Source organism: Elephantulus edwardii, unplaced genomic scaffold (genome assembly GCF_000299155.1).
Source record: "Elephantulus edwardii isolate Elephantulus edwardi_28Jun2011 unplaced genomic scaffold, EleEdw1.0 scaffold00256, whole genome shotgun sequence".
Taxonomy (NCBI): Eukaryota; Metazoa; Chordata; class Mammalia; order Macroscelidea; family Macroscelididae; genus Elephantulus; species Elephantulus edwardii.
Genome location: NW_006400006.1, coordinates 2432790 through 2451467, shown reverse-complemented (window position 1 = coordinate 2451467; position 18678 = coordinate 2432790). Strand labels below are relative to the sequence as shown.

The 18678-nt window shown below is 36.5% G+C and overlaps 1 protein-coding gene across 4 annotated transcripts in view; it reads left to right on the top strand.

Moving 5' to 3' along the window:
* Positions 1-18678, top strand: part of GRIK1 (glutamate receptor, ionotropic, kainate 1) — a 775818-nt gene that overhangs the window by 688133 nt on the left and 69007 nt on the right. For all 4 annotated transcript variants that reach the window (XM_006899417.1, XM_006899415.1, XM_006899414.1 and 1 more), the window contains 4 exons: positions 4420-4533; positions 6364-6567; positions 7724-7947; positions 18054-18172. In XM_006899417.1, the coding sequence (XP_006899479.1) occupies positions 4420-4533; positions 6364-6567; positions 7724-7947; positions 18054-18172 (661 nt within the window). The remainder of the gene's footprint in view (positions 1-4419; positions 4534-6363; positions 6568-7723; positions 7948-18053; positions 18173-18678) is intronic.

Here is an 18678-nt window from a genome sequence, read left to right as displayed (position 1 = left end):
TCGTTTTACCCAGCAATTTTAGATATTGATTGTTTGTGAATCACTGGTCAATTTGGAAGCCATTTGCTTTCTAAATAACATTTATTTGTATCATGTTTTCTTTAAAGTTTATTTAATGTCATTTAGACACTTATTTTCAAATGTTTCCCTCAGTTGTCCTAGATAATAAATGGCTGCTCACTCATGCCAGTTTACAAAGTGAAAGAAAGCAGGACCAGACAATTTAGCTGTTGACTGTTCCTCCCCACAAATAATTGATCCACCCTCCACTACTTCTCACTGGTAAATTACTGCTATCGGCTCTTCCTGTACAGTTTGAAAATTGCAATTTTGCCTCCTGGAGGCATTCCTCCAAGGTCGTGGAACAAGACATCCAGTGTACTGCATCCTTCTTCCCAACATACATGGCTCATAGGATCTTGCTTCTTGGGAGGTAGATTAACTTTCAGACAGCACATCTGTTTTCTTTAATTAACATGGAAAGCAAGTTGATTGTACTGAAGACAAACTACTTTTATGTTCTACGTATTATGAGCTTAACAAAGAGAAGGCTGAATGATTCAAATTGAGTGGATTTTCTGTCCCTATCCACTTCCCAGGGATAATAGCATTATCTTTATTTTGACATTTTACAGTCTGATGGAAGCTCTGGTGCCATAATCCGTATAGAATTGTACTACTGTCCTAAAGGTCGTACCTCCCTGCTCCCTTGAATCCACCAGCAGCTGAGCCAGAGAAACATGAACAGTCTCTTCCTGTGCGCTTTAAAGCCTCTGCAAATCTCCTGGAGGGTCAGCTGTGAGTTAGTTGATCCCAACTCAACAGCAAGGAGCTTGAGGTCTTATTGTTTTGATTTTTTTTCCAGTCAAGATACAAAGGAATTATGTTATGCAGCCAATATAGGAATATTTTTCTTTATTGTCTTAATGGAGGACAGTTCACACTGAATGAAAATTTGTTTCATAGTTAATTAAAAATTAAACAAGAAAGCTCTTACCTCTATAGTAGAGATGTTGTTGTATACTATATAATTGAAATCCACCCACATCTGACCCTCCAGTGACTTTTTAGAGGCAGTAAATCACATGAGAAGAGATTGCCTGTGTTTCTCCCTCAGAGCACCTGGTGGATTCAAGCTGCCTGCCTTTATGTTGTCAGCAGCACAACTCCTTACCACAACTCCTTACCACAAAGCCACCCAAGGTCCTTTTAGGAAGGTGAGAGAGAGAAAAACAACTAAATGTCAGGTTGTGAAAGTTGTCTATACTTTCAGATTAGTGTTTTGGAGGAAATTACATGATAATGCTCAATTCTTCCATTTTTAATTTTAGTATGTTGTTGTTATGTACTGTCATGTCAGAACTGACTCAGGGAGGATTCTCCAGCAGGTTTTTTGAGACAGTCAATCATAGAGGAGGAGATGTCCCACATTTCTCCCATAGAGCAGCTGGAGGATTCAAACTTTTGCCCTTGGGTTAGCAGCACAACTATAGTTCTTTAAATATACACACGTTGTTGTTATGTGCCATCGAGTCGCTTGAGACTCATAGCGACCCTATGTACAAGAGCCCTAAATGCCATTCTATCCTGTGCCAACCTCACCATCTCAAACACACCCATTCCCACCACTCCACTCACAGAATCGATTGTTTCACACACACATACACACATATAATCTCTGGGCATTAATAGAGATAAGAGTCAAAGAGAATACATCCCATTACTTAATGAGTTGTCTAGAACACAGTTATTTTCTTCACTCCTCAATGTTTGATTAAAAATTAGGGTCCCATTTCCCCAATGCCTATGTCAAGATTTAATTAGAAGTACCCTGGGGTCTACTTTATACATAATCTTCATTGAATTGGAAGTCAATTGCTCACAATCTAAAGGATGACTTTGGATGGAAGCCAGTGGGCTCTCAGGTGGATTTCAGCTTGAGGTATATTACCTAGAAGCTAAATGTTCTGCCTTATAAAAGCAGAAGAAAGGGTAGAAGTTGAGAAAAGAAAGAGGGAGATGTTTAAAAGAAGCTAAAATAAGCTGATGTTTCTTTAGTCAATACAGCTAACACGTACATTCTAATTCGCAGTCACTCAAAATGATGCTACACTAGGGCAAAGAAACACTGTTATTTACATTTCATCTTTAGTATCTTCAGACAGGCTCATAACACTTTCAAATACAGAGCTCTCTTAAGCCCCCATCCATGCAAATAAAGCATTCTCCCTAGAGCATTTTCTCTAATCCATTTTCTCAATTAATCTTAGAGGTAGAAATAAAACTATAAAATTGAAACAATTTTCAGTAATGTGTGAATGTATAGTTGTTTTTGTACGCTGTTGAGTTAGAACCAACCCACAATTGACCCTCCAGCAGGTTTTCAGAGTCAGTATATCACAGGGGAGAAGATTGTTTATCCTTCTTCCATGGAGCAACTGGTGGATTTGGACTGCATACCTTTGAGATTGCAATACAGCTTCTTACCAATCCTAGCTATTTCCTCAAAGCAATTAAGTCTTTAAAGGAAAAGACTTAGCAACCTAAATTAATTTCTAACTTCTAAATATGTTATCGTTGTTGATTGCCTTCGAGTTGAGCATGACTCATAGCGACCCTATGAACAAAAGGCCTGAAGCCCCTCTACAACTACAGACATTTATCAAAGTTCATAGAATTTCCGGAGACATGTTGTTTAGGAAATGGATGCCACTCCTGCTTCCAAATATAGGCAGTAACTTAAATAAGCAGGAGAGGAAGAAGGAAGGTAGTAATATTTTTTCATATAATGTTTTGTTTAATCATCAGAAAAAGTCTACAGCCTCCATTATACTAAGGAGAATATTGAGGCCCAACAGAGTTAGTTAATTACCCAAAGTCATACAAAAAATTGAGCAAAAGCATGTATGCGGAGCTCCTATGCTATCTACCTCAACAAATACTCTTCCATTGTGAGATGTATTTAGGGATCAAGTTTACAGGGGCTCTGTCTGTCATAGAGTATGCACACAAGAGTAATTAATTCCTGTTGAATGCCATCAAGTCAATTCTCTACTCAAAAGACCCATATAACATGTTGTACTGCCCTACTGGGTTTTCTACCCTATAATTTTTGTGGAAACACATGCAAATACTTACTGGGTAAGAACTGCTAACTTTTCAATTCTAGAGTTAATGTCACTAAACTATCCTATGTTTCATAGCTCCTTTACTGTACCAGCTAATTGATTTAGAAATTAGTAATTCCAAGATCTTTTCTAATATGGCAGGCTTGTAGAATACATCTACTGAGTAGTCATACGGATGTTTACTCTGAATTGTTATTAGTGAACATTTGTGTAATATTAATATATACAAATACTGCCACATACATCATCTTATTTGATTTTCTTATTACCCCAATAAAGTCTTTATAGTTGAAGAACCAAAGTTCAGAACGGTTAGCTTCTTGTCCAAGGGCACAGGACAATGAGGTCTGCCTGACTCTGAAGCACAACTATATGAAAAATTATTAGCCTGATAGTGAATAACTATGTAAATGCTATAGAAAACGTGCCCAATTCTTTAAGGCTCTTCTCCTTGCTTCCTCCAGAGGCTATAAAAAAATGTAATACATTAATAAGCAGTGCATGGGGGAAGAACTCAGAAGTGAGTATTCTTCTGGAGAAAATTTGGGGTCATTATCTTTTTAAAAAATGAACAGTCTTGACTGAATGCCAGTCACCATAGTTGGTTCTGTGATAGATAATGACTAATAGGAATGTCCTCACAGAAAAGCTCAAAGCCAAGGGAACAGACAAGACAGGGAAGGAGATGACAGCAGAACAGGTACCGTGACTGGAATAAACACTCTCTTAGCAATCAGAGTCCACACAAACGCCTTTCACACAGCATGGCTCCTCAATGTAGTTAGACCCAGAACTTGGTCAACTGCTTCTCACCTTTTCTTTTACTTAAGTTCCCGTTTTCGATAGATAATCTCTCCAGCATCCATCTTCTCCTGTCATCTCATTGACAGAGTGAAGTTCTGTAGATTGTAAGCTCTTCAAGGGCAGGAAATTCTGTCTGCTTACTCACTGTTATGTCCCCCAGTATCTAGAGCAGTTCTTGGTAGTAAGCAGATGTTAAAAAGTATATACTGAGAAGAAAACTCTGATAAAGATAAAACTCTGAAAAGATCTCTTGCCCTGCTCCATGTCACTCCATGCTGAACAGCACAAGTTTTCCACATCCATCTATCTGCTCACCCCTCTGTTGTTTCCCCCCATTTTCAGTAGCTTCCACCGTGCACTGTGGTGTCCTGGTGTTCTCTTTACAGACTGAACTTCTATGCTTGTTCATGGTGTAGAAGGGACTTTTCTCTAAGATAAACGCTGTTACTGGCAACCAGCACCTTCTGATGTACTGTGTTCTGTGTAGATTGGAATTTGGAACTCGAACAGTGGGCTAAACATGACAGATGGCAACAAAGACAGGTCCAACAATATCACAGATTCACTGGCCAACCGAACGCTGATAGTCACCACCATTCTGGTAAGTCAGCTGCATTAAATTTAAGATGTCTTATCCGACTCACTCACTACCCTAGGCACTGATGAATTCCCACTTCTTTCAGGCCAGCGACAGTCTTCAAATGTGTTTAATAAATGTGTGTGTGTGTGTGTGTGTGTGTGTGTGTGTGTGTGATTCACAATGAACCCATGTCTACCAAGATAAATCTGAGTGGATCCAAATTATCAAATCATTCAGTTCGAAGTCAAATGTTTAAGAGTTTTTCACCCACCAGGAACTCATCAATAGTAGTAGTAACTATTATAATGTTATACAATAAAATCATCTTCAATTTGGCAAGATAATATAATCATTGTATATAGATGGTATAGCTAAAAGCCAAACCAGTTGAGTTGATTTCAACTCGTATCAACTCAGTGGGCATCAGAGTAGATCTGTGCTCCATAGGTTTTCAGTATTTAACATTGTGGTAGTAAATCTCTGGGCCTTTATTTCAAGAACCTTTGGGTGGATACAAACATGCATGCACCCTCTCTGTGTGGATGTCTATATGTGGATAGTCAAGTGTGCTAATTTCATTATCTAGGATATCACCGATCCTAGTGTTGGTGGGGTTAGTTAAGGCAGCTACAACTCATAGTGACCCAATGAACAACAAATCTGAATTTTGCACTCTCCAATGCCATTCTTACCATTTCAGATCAAAGTAGCAAAGGAGAAAAGTCTATCACTCATAAATTAGGAATTTATTGCATAAATGTATAAGCAGAAAATTCCAGAAATGAGATCAGAGATAAATTCAAATAATAAAATGGCATTCATGATAAGATGCAGGAGTGGTTAATGGAATAAGACATCTATAGGAAATCAAGGATACCATTTAGAAACTCACTGCCATTGAGTTAATTCCAACCCATTGCAACACTGTAGGATCGCATTGTTACTGCTATTGTTACATGCTGACAAGGTCAGAACCAACTCATAGCTGCCCCTCCAGTGAGTTTTCAGAGGCAATAAATCACATGAGAGGATATTGTCCATTTTTTTCCTGGGGAGCAGCTGGGGCATTTGGACTGTGTGCATTTAGATTGGCAGCACAATTGCTTATTACTAAGCCACCAACTGTTTTTATATGCTGTTGACTCAGAACCAAATCATAACCCACCCTCTAGTGGGACTATCAGACTGCATGGGAAGAGATATGGTTTATAATGCTGTGTATCATATGAAAGCAAATTGAATTCTCTTTTTCCTGTGGAGTAGCTCTTGAGTTTGAACTGCTGATTTTTTTGGTCATCAACCAGATGTCTTAAGCACAGTATAATCAAAGCTCCTAAAATACTCACTTAGAGAGGTAAGTGAATAGGAAAAATGAGATTCAATTTAGCTGAGAAATGAAGAAAGGAGACTGTGCAATACAACAGTTGAGGAAAGAGAAAAATCTATTGTTAATATAGATATTTCCTTTACAAGTAGTTGTGGCTCTCAGGAAGGAGGGCAAGAGACCACGAGGAAGTCCAGTCTACACCACCTTCTGCCCTGCCTTTTCCCAAAGATGCAAGACAGAGCATCTTCATCACACCATTCATTTCCAAGGCTACACTGGAGGGAAATGCTCCCCCTACCAGCCAAAGAGGCAGAAGGGATGGGGGGGGGAAGTAATACATAAAGTGTCTATATTTATTACAGTTAGAGACCATAAGTTTAGCAAAGACAGCAAAGTGAGCTGAGTTCAATACTCTAAAATCATAAAAATAATTTTAAAATATTTTCAAGCTGCCGGTAGCATTATGTAAGTGAATTCTGTCTTCCATTATAGCAGTGTTGTCATATTTGGTCTGTCTTATACAGGAAGAGCCATATGTGATGTACAAGAAGTCGGATAAGCCCCTTTATGGAAATGACAGATTTGAAGGTTATTGCTTGGATCTGTTGAAGGAATTGTCAAACATCCTGGGTTTCATTTATGATGTCAAACTAGTCCCTGATGGGAAATATGGAGCCCAAAATGACAAAGGAGAATGGAATGGGATGGTCAAAGAACTCATAGATCATGTAAGCAAAACGGCATCTCCTAAATTTGGGTCATATCTATCTGGAAAATAATAAATGCATAAGGAAAGGAAGTAAGACAAATTAAAAAGTAGGTTCACTCAGTACAGAAGACATATAAATATAGTTTGTATCCCACTGATTACTGCCAAGTCCTCTCAATCTCCTGGTGACTTCACGGGCAACAGAACGCAATGCTGTCCAGTCCTTGGCCTCCATAAGGTGACTGTCATGTTTAGTATTTGAGGCCGCAGTGTACTTGGAATGCCATTCAGCCTAGGAACATCTTCTAACACCAAATCAGGCCATATACTGTTGTGGTCCTTACTGTCAACATTTGAAATATCATCTATGGCAAAGTTTCCAGAATCACAGGAACATGGAGTCACCACAATGGTCAGCTAACAGATAAATAGTAGCGCAAATAATAACAAAAGATTAAAATGTATAAGAGGACAATCTAGAAATCAAGTTTTCTTCTTTGGAAGAGCAATTGAGGTTAAAAAGATAGGAATTGGTCCATTACATTGAAGAATAAGCCTGAGTGACTATTGCATTAGAGAATGAAGGCCAAAAGTTTTCATCTAAGAATTATAGCTCATCTTGCCAAGCTGTTAGAACCAAGCTGCTAGCCCCTTGCTTTTCTCGCATGCTCAATCTAAAGTAACCTGCCTGTGACTTTTTCCTTTGCCTACTGTCATGTGTATTTTTGTATGTATATATGTATATATGTATGTATGTATGTATGTTCATACATTCACATACACACCTACATGCTTATATCTTGTATTTTGCTAGGAATAGTGATTAATAAATGTAAGAGTATAAGCATACTTATTTAATATTAACACCATTCATCATAGAAAACTCCTTTAATGAGAAGCATCATGTTGTTAGTTGCCATTGAATTGGTTTTGATATGTACTGACCCCATATGTGCAGAATGAAACTGTTCCATAGGACTTTTTTTTTAACCTTTTGGAGCAGCGTTTCAATCACTAGTTTTCTGGATAGTAGTGGAGTACTTAGTAATTTGCGTTATCCCAGGACTAAGAAGCCTTAGAAGTTGGGAATAGGGATCACCAGTGCCTGGGACAAGTCTCGGTATTTGGAGAGAAATTAGACCCCTAAGGTAATGATTTCTGGCTTGCTTTTACAGAGGGCTGACTTGGCTGTGGCTCCTCTTACCATCACATATGTGAGAGAGAAAGTAATTGACTTCTCCAAGCCCTTTATGACGTTGGGCATCAGCATTCTCTACCGGAAACCCAATGGTACCAATCCAGGAGTCTTTTCTTTCCTCAATCCCTTGTCTCCTGACATTTGGATGTATGTGCTCTTGGCTTGTCTGGGAGTCAGTTGTGTTCTCTTCGTGATTGCAAGGTAAGTTCAAGTCCTGTTGAACTTACTTCAGCAGGTCTACGTAAATTTCTGATTTACCTATTGGCTTTTAGAGGTAGACCAAAATTAATACATTTGAAGTGCTTTTTAAATTTTACCTAATTCTATTTTGTCATGGTTATCTAAAGGCTACGAGTAAAAATGAATGTTTATGAATTATTTATGAAACCAGAACATGAGTTGTTTCTCACCTGTGGCAACCCTCCATTGGATTCCCAAGGTTATATATCTTAATGGGAGGACACTGTCTCTACTTTCTCAGGTGGAGCATTTGAACTGTCTAGTATCTGGTTAACACAACACTTAAATTACTATGCCTCCAGGGTTCCTAATCATGTGTAAAGGTATTTTAAAAAGACATCCAGGTGAAAATTCTATATTCATTTATTTTTTTGGGTACTTCGTGAAATGTTCATACCACCACTTTCACTAACTTACATTTAAAAGGGGGCAAAAATACAGAAGTATCTCAACTAAAAAATTTAGATGTTTAAATCTCAAAAAAGTAGGAATAATAAAATGGTGTCAAAATTACTGGAATGCTTGGTTACACAACTGACAGGGAAAAAAAGAACTAAGAACTATTGTAGTAACTAAGAAACAGAATGAAACAGGATTATAAAATTCTCAGGGATAAAAAAAATTCTTGAAAGTTTATGATATTTATTTCCAGAAATGCTGGAGAATGAGTAAGAATATTTGAGAAATAACTAAAAAATGTAATATCACTTACATACAAGGTCTAGAGACCTAAAATATTAATATTCCATCAAGATTATTCCTTTAGGTTTTATTTTTCATATTTAACTCTATGTTTAAACATTCTGCTCTACACAGGTCTTCAGAGGACTTTTGTACCTTGCTGTATATCATACTCTCTAAGTACCTGTGATGCAAAATTTGAAGCACAGCTACTTTATCTTTCTGTAGCCTTGCCCTGTAAAAAATAATTGCTTTTATATGTCCTGCTACTTGTTTTCAATATTTTTGCCCTTTCAAACAAACTCAGTGAACTTTTTCCCTAATCAATTTTTGTTTTCCTCCAGGAATTTTTAAAAGACATATTTCTTCATGCTAGCCCTTTGTCATGGTCACTGTCTGATTTTGATTAATGGCAAGTAATATTTTCCCTGGCATAATTATACAGAAGGTTTGGGGGAAAAAATAGCCCAGTCTAGAAAGGTCGTCAAGATCCACCAACCAGATGTATTAAAAATGAATAAATGCAGGTTTTCTCATCTGGACTTTTTTATATAAAATAGGAAATGTAGTTGTATATATATATATAAAGAATTACTCTGTTTCTAGATGCCATTGAGTCCCACCCCACCCCCCAGGGCATCTGTAGAAAACACAACCTAATCCTGCATGTTTGAGCTCATTGTTTCACATACTGTGTCAGTTCATCTCCTTGAAAGCCTTCCTTTTGATCAAGCATTGGATGACAATTTGTCCAAAATCTAAGAGATAAACTCTCACCATCCTGGCTTCTAAGGAGCATTCTGACTGTGTAATGAAGTAGATTTTATCAAATCCCAGATTTCCCTCAATTTTGGCCAACCATGAAACTATCTATTAAAAAACCCCTGAAGTTCTCTTTTCATACACTCTTATTCAGAAAATTAAATATTGACAGTACGTACCATGATATAATCATTTTATATTTTAATACTTTAAATCAAAGGTTCTCAGCAAAAAAGAGATTCGTCACCAATGAGGAACATGTAGCAATGGCTGCAGACAATTCTGGTGTCACAAAGAGCTAAGGGGGACTTCTACTAGTAATAAGAGGGTAGAGTTCAGGGGCACAGCTACATAACCTATAATGCACAGGAGAGCACCTCACAAAAAGAATTACCGGTATCAATTGTCAATAATGCCAAGTTTCAAAGATTATGCTTTTAAAGAATTCAACATGATAGAAAGATATGAAAGAAAGTACTATATGTAAAATATATAATAAAGATTTATATAATAAATATATTTATGTATTAAGATACATAATATAGATGTAATAAAGATAGATATATATATATGAAGAGACAGATATATATTAAAGTTATATAGATTAAAGATAGATATAAAGTGCTCCTCTTTGGAGATCTATTTATTTCAAATTCCTAGATGAAGTTAAAACTATTACAACAGTGTTATAGAAATGACTACCCTAAGGTGATGGACCCTCTAATGCGTAAGACTTCTTGCATTGACTTGACATTCCATGCCTCTGTGCTGGAAAGGTCTATACTTCTTGAGTGTTTTGAAGTCCATTAGACAAATCCGGCAGCAGAGGTCAACAGAAAAGAGGTTTCATATTATTACACACACACACCCTTTTTGGTTCTGTCTAGGAAATCGTGCTAACAAGAAGACAATGTTGATGAACCAGCTTAAGCATATTGATGTGACTAAAGATAGTGGGAGTAAAAACATCAGGAGCATCTCGAAGTTTTCAGAGAAATGGAGGGTCAAAGTACCCTTTATACTTGGCTATAGTACACTTATATCACCTTTTCTTGGCATCACAATATGTCAGAGTAGTATAACATTCAACACTTACTGGGGTTTTTTTTTCCTCTGTAAGTTCTTGGTGATTGAGATTCCTGTATTTTCTGACTTCACATATTCTGTTTCTAGTAGTAGCTTCACCTCTCCACCCACCTCTGGTGGCCTAGTGGTAAAGGGTTGCACTGCCAACCCAAAGACATGTATTTCAAATCTACAAGCTGCTCTGAGAGAGAAAGATAGGCATTCACCTCCCATGCTGTATATTGCCTTCAAAAACCCACTGGAGAGTCAGAAATGGGTAAGTTTCAGCTAAGTGTACATAATAAAAACAACAATATTCAACACTTTGGTCATGTTGTCGGGAGACATGAGTTCTTGGAAAAAGATATCATCCTGGGAAAGGTGGGTGGTCAAACCAAGAGTGAAAGATAGTCACTGCACAGTGGGCTCCACATATCAGATGTTTTGAGAATGGCTCTGGCTGGGTAGGGCAAGATACAGATTTGTTGTTCATTGGGTGGACTTAACAACACCTAACAACAACTCAATACTTCATTTTCTTACTTTGATTTAGCTTGTTATCCTGGCCTCTTCTTCTTATTGCATGCAGCTTACCCTAGGTTTTGGGGAAATGGTAAGTTAGATGCTATGAATCAAAATGATCATCCATGCAATATAATGGTAAATAAAAAACCCTCACACAACTATAGGAATATAGAAAATAATTTCCTACAGTACACAGACATACTGTAATGGGGACCAAAGTAAAAACATTTATTGTCTTCACATCTTTGAATTCATCCCTGTTTTACTTAATAAAGTCAATAAATAGATTTGAAGAGTGATTGTTAAAAATAAGTGTGCTTGAATTGCTGTCAGTTCGCTGTTACACACACATACACCCACCCCTCATAGTTTGAGATCATAAACCTGTGTAAAATGGCTTTTTGTAACCACCTTAGTAGCTTGCATTGAAAGTTGTTGCTAAATACTGTTGATTTTATTTTGACTAATTAACAACCCTGTGTATAACAGACAAAATACTGAGCAATCTTGTGCCATCCTCACAATCTTTGGCATGTTTGAGTCATCCGGTGTAACTATTATGGCAATGTAGTTTGTTAAGGGTTTTCTTTTTCACTGACCCTCTGCTAATCATAAAATCTTTTACTTGGAATTGGGTCCTCTTATTAATATGTCCAAGATATCCAAAATGAAGTTTCCCAATCTTCCCTTCTAAGTTTCATTCCAAGGTACTTCTTTCAAGAAAGATTTGTTCATCTTTGTGGCAGCCCATTCGTATATTTAATATTCTCTGTGAAAACTGTAACTTGAGGACATCAATTCTTTCTTAAGTGTACAGCTTTTAAAAGCATACTAGGCAATTCAAATTGTCATAGGTTAGGTAAGATGCATCTTAATCCTGAAGTGACATCGTTACTTTTTAAGACTTTAAATAGATCCTTTGCGGGAGATTTGTCCAATGCAATACATAATTTGATGCTTAATAATTGCTTCAGTGACTGTTGATCGTGGATCGACGGAAAAGAAAATCCTCAATAATATAAATGTTTTCTCCATTTGTTGTGATGTTGCTTATTGGCCAAGTTGTGAGGATTTGTTATTTTGCTTTTAGGTTTGTTTTTAGGTTTGTTGTTTTTTCTTTTATCTTGAGGTGAAATCCATAGTGAAGGTCTTTGTCTTCTGCCTTCATCACTATGTGCTTAAGCCCTCTTCCCTTTTAGCAGGCAGGATTGAGTAATCTGCATATTGCAGAAAATTGGTTAGTATTCCTTCAGTCATGCAGCATTCTTCATATTATATGAAGGTTCTCATATTATTTGTTTAGCCCCTAGATTAAGTAAGTATAATGAAAGAGTACAACCCCAACACACACTTTTCCTGACTTTAAACCATGTAACATTCCCCTTGTTCTGTTCAAACAACTGCTTCTAACTCTCTCTCTATATATATTTTGTCCATGAATAAAATGAAGTGTAAAGAATTCTCATTCTCATACTGTCTAATTTTGTCATAATACACATAGTTGAATGTCTTTGCATATTCAATAAAATGTAGACAAGTATTTTTCTGATAATCTTTACTTTCAGTCAAAATCTGACATCAGCAATATTCTCCCTCATTCCACATCCTGTTCTGAATTTATGTTAGTTTCTGTCCCTCCCTGGTTAATGTACTGATATAATAGTATTTTTAAAAAATTATCTTCAGTAAAATTTTACTTGTGTGAGATATTAATAATATTGTTTGATCACTTTTGTATTCTGTTCTTTGGAGCTCTAATAAATAGGGGCATAGTGAATTTGTAATTGTGTCACCAACCCAAAGGTATATGTTTCAAATCTACCAGCTGCTCTTTGAGAAAAAGATGAACAATCTCCTCCCATGCAGTTTACAGCTTCTGGAAAACATCTGGAAAGTCAGCTATGAGTCAGTTCTAACTCCAAGACAAGGAGAGTTAAGTTTTTTGAAATGGGCAAAAATACAGCTATCTTCCAGTCAGATTGCCAAGTAACTGTTATTCGAATATCTTGGCATTGAAGCATGAGGGCTCCTGGACTTGCAACTCTGTTGAAACATTTCCGTTGTTACGCCATTCATTCCTGAGCTTTGTTTTCCATGAATACCTTCAGTGCTTTTGTATTATATCTTTGAATACCAACTGGTTCTTAATCATATGCTACCTCCTGAAATGGTTTAATATTGACCAATTCTCTTTATACAGGGACTTTGAATTCTTTGCCTCTTCTTTTGATAGCTCCTGAATTGTTCTATATTTTTTCACATAAACCCCTTCAATATTACAATTTGATAACTGACATTTTTCTTCAGGTCTAATAGCTTTAAAAATGCTAAGTGTGTTCTTCACTTCTGCACATTTCGTTATTATAATACTTTGCTTTGTATTCTAAAGTGGTTCCTTTTAATCTTCTGCTCAGCTCTTTCAGGTCACTCTTTCTTCCTTCTGTGTTATCTGCTTTACATTCAAGAGTAAATTTCAGAGTCCCTTGTAACATTATTTTGGTCTTTTCTCTCTTAATAAAGACCTTCTGATTTTTTTCATGTGTTTTACCCTTGATAAAATCTCATAATTTGTCTGTCTTTTGTTGTTAGTGTTCAAAAAGTTAAACAAATTCTTAAGTTGTTTTAAAATCAAGTAGAACGTGCATGGAAGGTTGTACTTTGACTCTTGTGGACTTATTTCATTTTCTTTACTCAAACTTGCATATTATAAAGTTCCATAGTTGGCTCCTGGCCCTGGTTCTGACTGATGGTATTGAATGCCTTCATTGTCTCTTTCCAAAAATGAAGTCAATTTGATTCCCATGCATTCCATCTGGTGAAGTCCACATATATAGTCACCATATCCCACATCTACTGTCATCAAGTCAATCCTGACTCCTAGTCCCCTTCATACAGTTTTCAAGGTTGTAAGGTGAGAGAAAGATGGATATCTTTCTCTCAAGAAGCACTCTGGGGATTCAAACTGTCGGTCTTTCAGCTAGCAACCCTACGCTACTAGGGTTCCGTTTATGTTGTTGAAAATATGTATTTCCAATGCATAGGTAATTAATTAGGCCTGTACTATTTTATTGTGTGATCTTAAGTGTCTTTTTCTGTTACCAAGGTCATATTTTCCAACTAGTTAACCTTTTAAATTGTTTCTAATTTTGATATTCCAATCACCAGTGATTGCAATGCATCTTAGTACCATTTCTCATTTATTTCAGTCTTCAGAAATCGTTAAATGTTTTCAATCTTTTAATTTTTACAATAGTGATTATTGTACAAATTTGAATAGTAGTCATAGTATCTGATCTTCCTGTTGTTGTGTTGTTGATTGCCATGGAGTCAAGCACAACTCACAGAGGCCCTATGAATAAAAGACCTGAAGCCTTTCTATAACTATCGTCATTTATCAAAGTTCATAGAGTTTCCAGAGGCATGTGGTTTAGGCAGCGGATGTCACTCCTGCTTCCAAACCTGTCTTAAACTGGGTGCTCCACCAAACACTGTCCGATGTGGGTAACCATTATGGCATCTGACACCGCAATGGCACAAGGTTCAGTATCACAGCAAACTCGGATTACCTCAGTACAGAAAATTGACAGTGCTATACCCCTAAGAAGAATATTTCTCCAAAATATAATAGCATGAGTGACCTGAGGGCACAACAGACTTTTAAATACAAGGGCCCTCCAGGACTTCTTGTGTCAAAAAGAGGCTAAAATAAATAATATATCCACCCAAAAAACCCAACCAAGCATTCCACACCCTTAACCAAAACAAGGGTGCCTATCTTACAGTCCAGCCACATTACCCAGTCTCTGACTTTCCTTAAATGCACATGTATATTATCCTACTATTGACAGTATTATACTTCAGAACAGATGATTTTTAAATGTTTTGATGATGAAGTTTATATCATTCTTCTTAAATTTGTCCTTTTCAGCATAGTAGCTCATATGACTGTCCAATCAAAATGTTCACTTCCTCTGCATTTCATCTCACTAATGCCTGTAATAATGGTCTTCAAAATGTTCCATGTAATTTTTTTCTAATTTCAAGTTTCCTTTATTCATAATTTACTCATTCTAATTACTAATGGAAGTTTGTAGTTGTTTCTTCTTATTTACAGTCATGTCTGATCAGAAAATGTAGATTCCAAAACCTTTAGTGCATGTATGTCTTTAAGCTGGACGTTAAGTGTGACAGTTCTTCCTAATATTTTAAATGCTTTCTAATCTGAGGAATTCATCTCCTGATACTTTATAAGACAACATTTTACTGTTATTTACAAGATTTTCACTGATAGATTTTTCAAAAGTATATTGCCAGGTCCGTCTGTTTCGTTTGTAGCTCCACTGAAAACTGGCTGCTCTGAGTAACTCTGCTAGTATTTAAAATAATGTTAGCATAGCTCTAAGCATCACAGAAATATGCAGTAGTACATACTGACAGATAATTGATAACATTGAAAGTTAGTGAATTTAATCACCAAGGAAAAATAGTTAATCACATAATCATGTTTTAACTTTTGAAAGAGCTCTGAATTTATAATTAGAAGTATATCCTTTCTATGTCTGTCAAAAAGAAAAAAGTTTCTGTGTTTAAATACATTTTAGAAGATCATTTGTTGGTATGAATTGGATTTATATGGTGATAGCTACTAATGGGCAAACTAAAGGAATTATTTTAAAACTTCAAATTTTTGGTTTTGGATTTTTTATTGTGGCTGACATTTTTTCCTAATTGTTCGGTAATAAATATATAATCTTAAGTAAGTGCGTCCATCATATAACCTTAATTATAAAATTCCAAATATCCAGATGTAACATATTTAACCAATTAACATATTTGTAACATATTAACAAATGCTATGATTTACATTTATCAGAAAATGAATATATTTTTAATTAGGAATTTGGAAGGCAAATATCAAGAAAACATTTTAGAGTAAACTCTTTAAAATTATTCACAAGCTCAAATAGTGTTTTCCTTTTTAAAAAATGACTAGATCTCCCAGTCCTCATTGCAGCCCAGTGTCAATTTTCAAGCATGCACACAAACACAGAGAGAGAGAGAGAGAGAATTTTTGATTAAAGAACTTTAGAATTAGGATTCTTTTGTATCCCCTATGTCAAGGATAAGTCTGGTATGTATAAACTAAAACATTCAAATATGAAAGTTTGACACAGATTCTAGGCTCAGCTGTCCCTTTCTTCAACATTTAACATTTAACGCCATCGGTTTTGATTTCATAGAATCATTTCATGATAGCTGTTCAGGTTATCACTGGTGCAGGTTATTAATCTTTTCCTCAGACCTCCTGATGCTGACATTGCTATCACAGTGGCTCTATCTTGAAGCCGACATTAGGAATTTCACACTGAAATATCTACATCCAGGCAGCGAGTAGGACTATTGCATTATAAATAGCCAGTGTATTACAACATCGTGTTGCCATTTAATATTCCTCAGTTCACACTGTTCTCAAGTCACTCAAATTTCCACAGAGAAAGAACATATCTCTACAGAGCAGGCAGAATCATTTTACTGTGTAGACAGCTTTCCTACCAGCCATAGGGATTAATTGCTCACTTATAAGCTCAAAGTATGAAACACTGAAACAAGTTAAAAGCAGCATTCAAAAGAGAGGAGTGATGAGTTTATTGATAGAGGGTATTTGAAGGAGAAATATTAGAATATCAGGGTTGCCAGGTTTTATGGTCTGCTTAGAAAAGGTGAAAAATGCTTCTCTCAAATGCATAAACCACTTATTGCAATTAATATTGTTAAATTATTGTACAAGTGACAGTGATATTGTTTAAGTAATGGCATCTTTACTCTGCATACTGCTTTAATTAGTGGGTTCATTAATATTGATATTAATTTCTTTAGCTCAGCAAACTACTATGGTTATAAGTGTGTATAAATTCACAACTTAATTATATTGTTGAAACAATCCACAACTTAATTATATTGTTGGAAGAGTAATTAAAATGTATTAGCTTGACATTGTCAATTAAAGGTATATTCATTCATAGGCTTCCTATGAACTCGATGCATGGGGCATCATGCGGTGTTGGGGAAGCTGCTGTAATGAGTCAGATAATATTATTGTGGGATAAGCTTGAGGGTGTTAACACACCACACCCCCAAGATTTAATGACAAAACACCACACACTGTCCAGAAGGTGTCCAGGCCTTTAGAGAATGGTTTTTCATTAAGAGAAACTCTCTGCTGAGTTCCTTGCACATGATTCACAGCGTGACCTGCTTTTCTTTATAGATAATGTATTCCCCTTAATCCCAGTTCTCCCCAATGTGTCAGCAACCTGCGATTGTTTACTGCTGAAACCTTATGGCTGGAGAGCTTTCCGTATGTTCTCATCAGCTTTATGGTGTTTTAACATTTCTCTAGCACCTCTGCTTGCATTAAAAGGACCCAATGGCAAATGGCAAAGCTTCAGTACTAAGAACTACTGCATTTTAAATCATCTCTCGATCACTTTGCTGACTATCTCCTAATGCTTTTTTGGTAAAATAAGTGCTCCTAGTCAAGACAGCCTTCAAAAATAACCCCAAAGCAGACATGTGCTCTGAGTTATACATAGATTAGGAAGTGCTTATAAAATAGTCAGAAGTGTATTCAGTTTCCCAGATTTTTAAGCATTTCACTAGCGAGATCTGAATTCTTCCCTCTTTTGCAGGTTCAGAAATTGATGCCAAAGGAATTGAGTGACATGTTGAAAGTCATTTTTTCCAGATTACTAATTGTTTCTTTCTAGAAAGTTTTGCTAGTGATGAACTTGTGGTTCACCACCCTGTAGGAAGAGGTAGATTAAATGAAACCAGAAGATGGACCTATGATTCTTAACCATGGAGACCCCCACGTACTAGAGAGTATAAATTGCTTCCAATGGATCTTGTCGGCCACAATCTGTTATGGAAGATGTCAGTCACCATTGTTGAGTTTTCTGCACTTTTCAGCAAGTTGTGCTGGTGCCACATGTCTTTATCTGATGTTTACAGACTGTTTCTGTTAACTACCACAGGTTTACACCCTACGAGTGGTATAACCCCCACCCGTGCAACCCTGACTCAGATGTGGTGGAAAACAATTTTACTTTACTAAACAGTTTCTGGTTTGGAGTTGGAGCTCTCATGCAGCAAGGTACACCGGTCACCCCTCTTTGTCACATGCATCCCACAGTCTGCTGAAAGGCTTTCATGCTGGTAAACTCCATCATGGCTCTACAGGGTAGGCTGAAAATAACCCTAGGGATTAAAAGAAAGGAAATCGTAACTGATTCCCTAACGAGTTCTGAAGACAAAGACAAAAACAACCTAAATCGAATTACTCTGTTGTCTCTCCAAAATAACCCTCCTGCCAAGAAGTGAAAAATACAAATTTTGTGGGAAGCAAAAGATAAAATACCTTAGAAATTGTTTGCAAAGCTGCCTAGATGGAGGTGTCAGTATTTTTCTTTTAAACCATAATTCTGTAAATCATGGTTTTGAGAGGAGTGGAATTTGAATCCTGTGACGTTTAAGTTTCATTATGTTCTTTTAATAGCTGGCAGCACCCAGAACTTCTACCTAATTACCACCCTGACAAATGCTCCTGGGATTTATCTTATCACTCCCAATAACTTTACAATCTCCTTGAATTGATAACCA